This window comes from Pseudorca crassidens, chromosome 1 (assembly GCF_039906515.1).
Source record: "Pseudorca crassidens isolate mPseCra1 chromosome 1, mPseCra1.hap1, whole genome shotgun sequence".
In the NCBI taxonomy this organism is placed as follows: domain Eukaryota; kingdom Metazoa; phylum Chordata; class Mammalia; order Artiodactyla; family Delphinidae; genus Pseudorca; species Pseudorca crassidens.
Window position 1 is genome coordinate 28550152 of NC_090296.1, and position 10814 is coordinate 28560965.

Sequence of the window (10814 nt, forward strand, 5' to 3'; positions counted from 1 at the left end):
CTTTAATCCTACAGAAAGAGGGGATTTCAATAAAAGTCCATAGCTGAGGTGGGATGGAATGGGGGACACCAGGGTGGTGGAATGCAGGAAGTAAGGATCGGAGAGTATAAAATGATGAATAAATGAACAAAAGTGATAAGAGGTGGTAGGCCAGAGTCACTTTTTATTTTTATTATACTTTCAGCTCTGGACTGGGGAGGGCCTCGCCGGGAATGGTTTGAGCTAATCTGCAAAGCACTATTTGACACCACCAATCAGCTCTTCACCCGATTCAGTGACACCAACCAAGCATTAGTGAGTCTGTGACTTCCGCGTGGGTGGGAGGAAAATGTGGATTGTGTTATAATGAAGAGACTAATAAGAGTTTGAACTAATCAGATTGCCTCCCTCCTCTTTGCCTTCATTATTTCATCTGAAAAATAAGAGAAAATGCAGACAGATGAATATATAACTTAAAAGCATTATAATACAGTGGCTATTCTACTCCTTAGTGTTTTAATAATTAAGCCACTTTTCTCAAAACATACCTGAGGGCTTCCCTGGTGGCGCAGTGGTTGAGAGTCCGCCTGCTGATGCAGGGGACACGGGTTCATGCCCTGGTCTGGGAAGATCCCACATGCCGTGGAGTGGCTGGGCCTGTGAGCCATGGCCGCTGAGCCTGCGCGTCCGGAGCCTGTGCTCCACAACGGGAGAGGCCACAGCAGTGAGAGGCCCGCGTACCACAAAAAAAAAATAAAAATAAAAAAACATACCTGAAGCAACTGAACTCTGTATAAGATCTCTCTCTTTTTTTTAAATTTATTTATTTATTTATTTTTGGCTGTGTTGGCTCTTCGTTGCTGTGCACGGGCTTTTCTGTAGTTGTGGAGAGTGGGGGCTACTCTTCGTTGCGGTGCACGGGCTTCTCATTGCGGTGGCTTCTCTTGTTGCGGAGCACGGGCTCTAGGAGTGTGGGCTTCAGTAGTTGTGGCTCACAGGCTCTACAATCATTGTGGGGCATGGGCTTAGTTGCTTCACGGCATGTGGGATCTTCCTGGACCAGGTCTTGAGCCATGTCTCCTGCATTGGCAGGTGGATTCTTAACCACTGTGCCACCAGGGAAGCCCCTGTACGAGATCTTTGACTAGGTGGAGTAGAGAAGTAGACTTTGGCTGAAAGAATTTCTGGTTTAGGGAAAAGGCATTATATCATCCAGTGATTAACTTCCGTTTGCAGCCAGGGACCATGAAATAAATATAAGATTCTTCAATTTAACATAAGTCTATCTTCGCCCTTTATCCTCCAATCACTTTTTTTTAAAAAAAATAAATTTATTTATTTATTTATTTTTGGCTGTGCTGGGTCTTCGTTGCTGCGCGTGGGCTTTCTCTAGTTGCGGTGAGTGGGGGCTACTCTTTGTTGCAGTGTGCAAGCTTCTCATTGCAGTGGCTTCTCTTGTTGTGGAGCATGGGCTCTAGGCATGCGGGCTTCAGTAGTTGTGGCACACATGCTCAGTAGTTGTGGCTCGCAGGCTCTAGAGTGCAGACTCAGTAGTTGTGACGCACGGGCTTAGGTGCTCCGCGGCATGTGGGATCTTCCCAGACTAGGGCTCGAACCCATGTCCCCTGCATTGGCAGGCGGATTCCCAACCACTGTGCCACCAGGGAAGCCCCATCCAATCACTTTGAATTACTCAGTGGTGGCTACCAAACAACTAATGCCATTTGGATGGGCTCTTTGATCTTAACACTGAAATTTTTGCTCCCTTGGGATAGAGTTGGGGAGGGAGGATCTTCACAGAACTAGGCTTGAAGAAAAATGGCCCAGGGCCTTTTAATCTTTCTCTTTGACAGGTGCATCCCAACCCTAATCGCCCCGCTCATCTGCGCCTAAAGATGTATGAGTTTGCAGGGCGCCTGGTGGGCAAGTGTCTCTATGAGTCCTCTCTAGGAGGAGCCTACAAGCAGTTGGTCCGAGCTCGCTTCACCCGTTCTTTCTTGGCCCAAATCATAGGACTGCGTATGCATTACAAGGTAACTCTTAGGTGTGCATTTTCTACTAAGGCCCCTGGCCATTAACTCTGGAATCTCTCCACCCTCAGCTTATTATTCTTAAGTTTGAATGGGTAAGTGGTTCCAGGCAGTTACAAATTTCGTTTCTGGGTAAGAGTAGTCATGTTCTGTTCTGTCTTTCTGTCTCCTCAGTACTTTGAAACAGATGACCCAGAATTCTACAAATCTAAAGTTTGTTTCATCCTCAACAATGACATGAGTGAGATGGAGCTGGTCTTTGCAGAAGAGAAATATAACAAATCAGGTCAATTGGATAAGGTGAGAGAGAACGGAAGCCTGTGGGTCCCATTTTCCACCCTTCTGTAGAGCAGGGCTCTCTAGTATAACTTTCTGCAATGATGGAAGTTCTCTGTTTGTGCTTTTGAGCACCCAGAATGTGGCTGGTATGACCAAATAACTGAATTTCTAAATAACCACATGTGACTAGTGACAACCATATTGGAGAGCATAGCTTTGGGGCACTGCATCCCACACTGTATGGTCTTGGCCTATTTAAGTGGAGCCAAAGGCACGTATACCCATCCATCCCACCCATTCCTACTTTCCAGTAGAGAAAGAACTAAGTGATAGTGAAGTGTCACTGCACAAGCAGCTTTGGAAGGGATGACAGTGTCTTTCTTAACATTAGGGGCAGGGAGGTAGATGACTCCTTTTTTTTTTTTTTTTTTTTTTTTTAGATGACTCCTATTTTAACACTGTGCGTATATATTTTTAAACTTTTTACTAGAAAATTAATGGCCGAAAGTATTTGTGATGCAAGTGTGGTTTTGTTTACATCCTGGGGTTAAATAATATCAAATGGTAACGATGAAGCTAAAGTTGCAGTTATAAATAATTGAAAGCAAAATAGCGATGACTGAAAATTTGTGATCACTGGTAGCACTGAACTGATAATCAGATACCTTTGGGAGCACTGTGGGGATCCCAGCTGATGGCCTTTGCACGTGCGTGGGCGGAGCCTGTCTTCCTGACCCAGCACTGCAAGATGTCTAGAGTCACTGGAGTACTGAATTAGGGTCCACAGGCCTAGGGGAGTACTGATTTTAAATGGATTTAATATGAATACTAAATCTTAGTAATTTACTACTTAGGCTACTAGTTAGAAATGCTTACACACATAAAATAAAAATATCCAGAATTGTGCACAGTAACAGAAAAAAAGTCTTACACGTTTAGATCCATTGAGAATCCTTGCTCTGGAGCAAAGTTCCGTCCCTACCGTGCTGTCGTCAGGACCTTAAAATCTGATCTTGTAACTAAATGGAGGCCTTTACTGCTCACCTATGAAGACAACCATGGTCATTGTACACAGGTTTTTCTGGGGTTGTGGCATTAAACTGTGCTTCAGGGCTTCCTCAAAGCTCCCTTAGGAGTTATTTATTGGAAGGAGTGTGCCAATTCTATTTGAGAATCATGCAGTTCAGCTTTTTCTTTGCAGATAGAAAAATCGGGAGCCCAAATATCTAAGTGACTGAAATCCTGTAGCAAGTTAGTCTCCAAGTATCAAGCCATGGCTTTTTCCATTGACTCACGTTGGAAGTAGAAGAATGTAGGGAACATCTATGCCCATCTTAGAATTTTTGAGACCTGAGAAGACTTCTTCACTACTTACATAGTTTTATTTATTCTCAATTGGCTCAGGGGGTTAAGAGAAGAGGTCAGTAATGGTTCAATTTTGGATCATAGAAATGTTAAAATGTTGCTAACAAGGAACCATAATATCTTCCTGTTGCATCACCACTGTTTGACCAGGTCAGAGGAGACTTACTGAGAGACCCACTTCAGAAACAGTAGCGAGGAGAATATATAGCAATAGTGGTAGGAAACCTTAAGCTTAGTAACTAAATAAAACCAAGTGTGCTGAAAACCTGAACACACAGTAGGAACTTGTGACCATGGTGGAGTTCAATAATGCTGTGTTTGTGGGACATACTGGGCAGATGTCATCTTATAAACTCCAATCTACATCCTCTCCCTGTCTTTTGCCTCTTCTTTCAGGTCATAGAACTTATGACAGGTGGAGCTCAAACCCCAGTCACCAACGCGAATAAAATCTTCTATTTAAATTTGCTGGCCCAGTATCGGCTGGCCAGTCAAGTGAAAGAGGAAGTGGAACATTTCCTAAAAGGTGGGATCCTGTCTACTCTTGGCTTTGAGGTGAAAATACTTGTATCCATGGTGTGGATATGGCTTTAACTTGGCTACTTTGTTTCAGGCCTGAATGAGTTGGTCCCTGAGAACCTTTTGGCTATTTTTGATGAGAATGAGCTTGAGGTAAGTGCTTACAATTGACACCCCCTATTCTTGGCTTGCTTTTTATTATGCCCACAGGAACTGGATTACTGCACCTTCTGTTATGAGATGCAGTAGGAAAGCCCTTTAAGTGTTGGTTTTACTTTTGTCACTCTTCCATGCATGGACCCTTTCTCCAGCTTTAAAAAAATTTGAATGTGAAAATTAGGAATCAGCAAATTACTAATTATGAATAGTAATAGTTAATATTTATTCATCAAATATTATTGATAATGGTCAAGTAGTAAAGAATGTTGGTATCCTATACAGTCTTTGTAAATTCTGTGACCTTTAAAGTTGATTTAAGGGAATAATAGAATTTATTTGTTCAGACTGTTTATTGAATGTCTTCTATATGCCATGTGCTTTTGAAGAACAGGGGAGCTAGGAATGAATAAGACCAAGTCCCTGTCCTCATAGAGCTACATTCTAGTGAAGGAAACAAACCAAAAGATGTGATGCATTTCACAGCTTTGTGTTACAACACTATATAGTTAATATATTCTTATTTTAGATCCTGTAACACCCAAAATGTGGCTATAAGATGGTAAATACCTTGCTATAATTAGCAAAATTGAAGTTCCATGAACTTCAGGTATAGACAAAAAATAAAACCAGTTTGCTCTTACCTGCTGCTCACAGATGATACACACAATGCAGGTTACTAGCTTTAGCTTTAACTTCCCGTAGCCTTTATGAGGGGCATGTTTCTGTAAACTATTTCCTGTAGGGAAGAAGTTCTTCTTTAAAAATGGGGAAACAAAAAGTAGTTTCAAGTAGTCTTGCACAGTTTTTATCCTTATTAATTGAATTGGCTTCGAAACAAGAATCAAAGTCTCATGCAATTTTCAACATGTTTTATACCTTTAGATATGAAATCTGAATAATGAACTCTCCATCTCTCAGCCTGAAGTTTCTGACAGACCTGTCACCTCTTGCTGTCATTTTCTGGGCTGAGGAACAGCTTCTGGTGTAATTTGTTTTATCCTGAAGCAAAGCATTTGTAACAATTCATAAAGTGCATAGGAGGGAGGACACAGTCTCTTAACGGTTGTTGCCCATCCTGCTCTTAGTTACTCATTAGCTTAGCAAGTTCTTTTTGAAGGAGCCAAGCTTCTCAGGCTTAATTTGGGCTTTTCTTTTCTTTGATTAGGTTGTTTCATTCTTTATAGCTATTGGATGAATTCTTAGAGTCTGCTAAGTAACTTGCTGGATCTTGAACCAAATTAGAACATCAACAAGATGTTTAGGGTTCTGATGTCATTAATGTTCTCATTTTTTGGCATTCTTTTTCATTTATCTGACCAAGTAGAGGCAGGGCTGAAGGGACGGTAGTAGAAGTTCAATCCAGAAAAGAAGGATGGATCCTGGGAAAAAGGAAAGGCCATCTAACAAATTCATAAATGCGGCTGGGGTTCTTCATGAAAGGGGAAGGGCCTGCTTTTTCCCCTGGTATTCCCAGGCCACATGCAGAGTGGACAGTCAGTAAATACTTGGTTCCCTTTCTGTCCTCTGTTTCAATTCAAAATAATATATAGCAGCAGTTCTTAATTAGGGGTGCGCATCAGAAGCCCTTGGGAAACTTTTTCAAAATACACAAGCTTGTAACCTGTCCCTAGAGATTCTGATTCAGTAGGTCTGGGGTAAGGCCATAGGCATCTGTCTATCTATCTTTTTTTTTTTTTTTTTTAAGCTGTGTGATTTTTACCACACTGGTTAGGAACCATTGGCCTATTATAATGGATTTTCCTGAAGCATTCTGGCATTCTGACCTCACCTTATGTCTCTTTCTTGGTGTTTTCCGTATTCCACATTTTGCATGTTAACATACTTTGACCTTATGGTGGGACTTTGCCCCTCTGACTATCCTCGTAACACCTGACTATTCTGCAGCTGCTGATGTGTGGGACTGGGGACATCAGTGTGTCCGACTTCAAAGCCCATGCGGTGGTCGTTGGTGGCTCATGGCATTTCAGAGAAAAGGTAAGTGGGCCAAATTTCTTTTAGTCGAATTTGTGCTGTCTTGTAAGGAAATAGTTTCAGAAGGAAAAAGTCAAGTAGTCGGAGAAGCAGACATATCAACTGGGATATATGTGGGAAAGTGATATATGTGGGAAAGGCAGGTGGTCATCCAGGCAGACGGGAACCCTGGTCCCTAAGGGCTGTCACGCTACTGCCACAGAGGCAGTACGTTGGAAAGGCAGAGAAATAGAACCAAGTAATCAGCGACTACCCTCCTGACCGTGTAACAATATCAATTCCTTTTAAAGAGGTTGTCGACTCTAGCCGTTCCTACCTGCATGCAGTAACTGGGGCCCACCCCCACTTCAGGATATCCTGTTCCTTCCCCAGGGGTCAAATCCTAAGCTGCACATAGGTGTGACCCCAGCCCTGTGCTCTCCCTGCCAGGTCATGAGGTGGTTTTGGACCGTGGTTTCCAGTTTGACGCAGGAGGAGTTGGCTCGGCTGCTTCAGTTCACAACAGGCTCGTCCCAGCTACCACCTGGAGGCTTTGCCGCCCTCTGTCCCTCATTCCAGATTATTGCCACTCCGACCCATAGCACGCTACCAACTGCACACACGTGGTGGGTATCTGACTGCCTGGTGCGTGCTGTCACGGGGGATTATCTTTCCAGCCCTTGCCAGTGTTTCTGGTGGTGTGAGTTAATCACTTCTCTCCCCTTGGCCTTCCAGTTTCAACCAGCTGTGCCTCCCTACGTATGACTCATATGAAGAGGTGCACAGGATGCTGCAGCTGGCCATCAGTGAGGGCTGCGAGGGCTTCGGCATGCTCTGACCACTCTCTTGCCATCCATTTGGCTCCCGTGCTTTCTGGAGCATCCGGGTGCACGTAACAGACACAACCACTGACCCTAACGTACACAAAACCATCAGCCAGAAGCTGCTGCGTGCTCTCCGTGTCTGGAGTATTCAGTCACCTGCAAGCCTTGTCCTTCCCTCGCCCCTCCTTTCCCATCCCCCCCCGCAAGCCACTTTGGCAGGTACATAATCTGAGCAACTCACTCAGTCACGCGAGGAGGGCCATGCTGCTATGCTTGCACTTGGTTCTTAGAAAGCTCTCAGTAGCCGGAGTGGCACTGGACTACCTCTCATGGTGACTGATAGAACAAAAGGATCTTTTCTGTGGTGTCAGAACTGGAAAAGGAGCTTTCCTTGCAAGCGTTTCTGGAAATGATCATTAATCCACAAAGAAGAACTCCCTAATAAGCTTTTTCTTGAGTATAAGCATGTGAGATAGACAGACCTAAGAATGTGAAAGATAGCTGGGCTGTTGCCTCCAGTGCTGAATGTGATTCTCCTTTAGGGTTATGGGGCATGTCTAGGCACGTGGCTGGCTTGAAGACTACTGATGCTTGTCCCTGAGTTTGTTCTTTACACTGAGGTGTGGCTGGGCTCGGCCACTCACCTCCAGCTCATGCGGTCTGCTAAGAGCTGGGGGTTCTTTAGATTTCTATTGAAGAAACTTTTGCAGCAAGAGATTGGGACAGTATGATAGCATGCCACCGATCCCTGGTTCTCTCTTTGCTTGGTGTTCCCTGGCAGCACTAAGGCAAGGGAAAAGGAATCAGTAATTTAATTGCTCCTCAAAGGTCCTTAGGGTCAGGACACAGGGAACACACATAGAGGAGATACATCAGATGATAAGTAAACACCTAGCTGTCCCAGTTACTTCCTGTCACTCCATCAGTTACCAACAAGGGCAGCTAAAGAGGGAGGAAGATAAATTAGGTTCACTGTTATGTGATGATGGAAGAGAACCTGCAGCTGTTTCTTGGAAGATGACAACCACCTTTTTCATTACGATTTGAATGAAGACGTTTTCAAGACTCAAAATCTCATTGAATTCCCAAATTTCTGTTTCTAAGAAGGCTTTGCTGCAAGCTACCATTCCCAATGGGGCGTTCGACTCTGAAAATATTTACAAGCCATCTTTATTGCCAAAACCAGCAAGTACAAAGAGTCCAGAGATGAGGCGGGACTTGCAGCAATGCCTTGGCCTCCTGGAAGCACGCCTGAGCCCTCCTGTTCCCAGAGATCACGAGGAACAAGCCTTCCTGAGCTGCTACAATTCCTGCCTGACCTCACTCCTTCGCAGTTGTCATTTGTCCTTCTTGGCATGGGTGCTGACCTCACTCATCCTTGGGGTCTAGGATCAAGCATCAGGGCCTCTGCACCCCAGGGTCCTCCATGCCACACGGTCACTGCTGTCCTCAGGGACCAGGACAAGGTGCTGCTGCCTGCCCCGGTGTTTTCCTATGGGATATGTACAGGCAAGTTTCATCATCCCCCGGGAAACCTGATGCTGCCCCTCGGGCCCGGAGAGGGTTTCCAGCTGGGGGGCACGTGGGTTGGTTCTGCTGTCTTTGGCTGTTGTTTCTCTTCTGGATTCTGCATTCTCCTCTCCAGAGACTCATGCTGGAGCTCAAGTTGATTTTCTTGGTTAGATCTGTCCTTTTAAGCTCTAGTCATAGCACTTTTCAGAGCATCCTGGGTACCATTGCAGCCCAGCTGCATCCTGCAGTGGTCCTTAGCCCCAAGGTCTTTGTTTAACAAAACCCTTTGGTACTGTTGTGGTTTTCTGTTCTTCCCGTTTACCCTCTCTCTCCTAACTATTCAAAAGTATCTTTGCTCGTTAGGCCTTTCCTTTGACCTTTTTTTCTAATCCTGCTTTGGAACTAGCCAGTGTGGAGAGAGGTACACCATGTCGGAGAGAAGGAAGAGTGTCTGTTATTTCTTGAGCAGTTTTCTATTCACGTTTCTTATTTTGGCCAGCTTGTTTTATTTATGCCCTTGTGACCCAGATGCTTGGGGAGCCAGCTAACCTCCTGGCCTTTAGTCTCTTCAAAGGAGACCAGGCACCAAGTGAACACCAAGGAAGATGTCGGCATGTTTCTAGAACTTCAGCAGAAACCAAGCCCTGCTGCTGCAAATTTGTCAGGCCAGACAAAAGGGCCAGACAGTTGCAGCAATAGTGTAAATATTTTGTACAGTAAATAAATGAATGTTTAAAAGGACTAAGGAGCAAGTGACTGCTTTACGTGATGATTCAGGACTTAAATTGGAGGTGGGGAAGGAACATAAAAATTTAGAAATGTTTTTGCATTTCCCCAGTAATGCCTCAGTAGCAGTCAGCTTGGGGTTGAATGTACTCCCGGAGCCCTGGCCTGGCCCAGACTTTCTTGCCCTTTCACCCTTCCCTGATTGCTGTCCATGGTGCCAGGCAGGGCCACAGTGCCTGCTTGCACAGAGAGCCAATGGCTGGGACACGCAAGTGCTTGTGCTCAGCTCCAGAAGGAGAAACCAGTTTGGCAAAAGTAGAGGATGTCTGTTCTCATCAGTCTTTTAAACATTAATTAGTTGTTGTTTTAAACATAAGGAACTCAGTGTAGAAAATTTGGAAATTAAAAAAAAGTACAAGAAAAAAAGTTACTTGCCATCCAGAGGGAATAACACTTTGGGGATGGCCTTCTTATTTGCATATAATCACACATGTATTTCTCAATGTGCCCTTGACCCTCCCACAAAAGTTTGCATATGGCAAACAAAAACCCTGTTCCTCAAAAGTTTTTGGGTGGCAGGCGGGACCAATTCTTTTCTAACCACAGATAAGCTTGGCAGAAAGACAAGATCAGACCTCTGATTTGAGCCTTGTAGGAAAAGTGTTAGGGACCCTGACTTTCTTGGGGAAGTAATCATGGTGTCTTTGTGCATTGGTTCCCATTCTGGAAAATCAAAACAAAATCCCCTTTATAATTGTTTTTCTTTTTGTTTTGTTTTTTGTCATTTTTTGTTTTTGTTTGTTTTGTTTGGCCATGGTGTATGCCTTGCGGGATCTTAGTTCCCTGAGCAGGGATTGAACCCTGGCCTGGCAGTGAAAGCGCCGAGTCTTAACCACTGGACCGTCAGGGAATTTCTCTGTAATAGTTTTTAAAATACAGATTATTTTTTCTCCCCACCCCCACCTCCCAGACCCAGTGGATTGGAATCTTAACTTGAAAATTACTGCTTTAGAGTGCATTCAAGGTACTCCCACCTCATCAAGCCCCCTTGAATGGTATGAGATGTCTTAAACACACAAAACAAAATTCTATCCCTCCAACTTTACACTTACAGGTTATTTAACGGTCCTACATCATTTACACATGCTGCTCTTGTGGCTTTGAACGGGTCACTATGAACATTTGTCACTGAGTGATTTCATCCCATCATGCAGTTATTCATAAGACTCAAGAGGCTGGTAGAATTGTTCTTAAGTTAACACAGTAAAATACTGCCTTCAGCTTCTCATGCACTGTTACCTTCCAGCCACTGCAGCTCAAGCTCTGAGACCTCTGCCCAGCTACACTTCTCTTAGGACACAGTAGAGGTTCTCCAGCAGGTGGCTTGACCAGCGGGCTCCTTACCTCTGCTTTGGCTTCGCTTAGGCCCTCAAGCATAATAGACCAGCTC

The 10814-nt window shown here is 44.3% G+C and overlaps 1 protein-coding gene across 7 annotated transcripts in view; it reads left to right on the forward strand.

Annotated features, from left to right (window-relative positions):
* Positions 1-9379, forward strand: part of AREL1 (apoptosis resistant E3 ubiquitin protein ligase 1) — a 43764-nt gene extending 34385 nt beyond the window's left edge. For all 7 annotated transcript variants that reach the window (XM_067730162.1, XM_067730144.1, XM_067730149.1 and 4 more), the window contains 8 exons: positions 185-294; positions 1833-2012; positions 2184-2309; positions 4050-4179; positions 4267-4325; positions 6237-6326; positions 6753-6928; positions 7038-9379. In XM_067730162.1, the coding sequence (XP_067586263.1) occupies positions 185-294; positions 1833-2012; positions 2184-2309; positions 4050-4179; positions 4267-4325; positions 6237-6326; positions 6753-6928; positions 7038-7140 (974 nt within the window). In that variant the 3' untranslated portion in view covers positions 7141-9379. The remainder of the gene's footprint in view (positions 1-184; positions 295-1832; positions 2013-2183; positions 2310-4049; positions 4180-4266; positions 4326-6236; positions 6327-6752; positions 6929-7037) is intronic.
* Positions 9380-10814: the final 1435 nt, after the last annotated feature.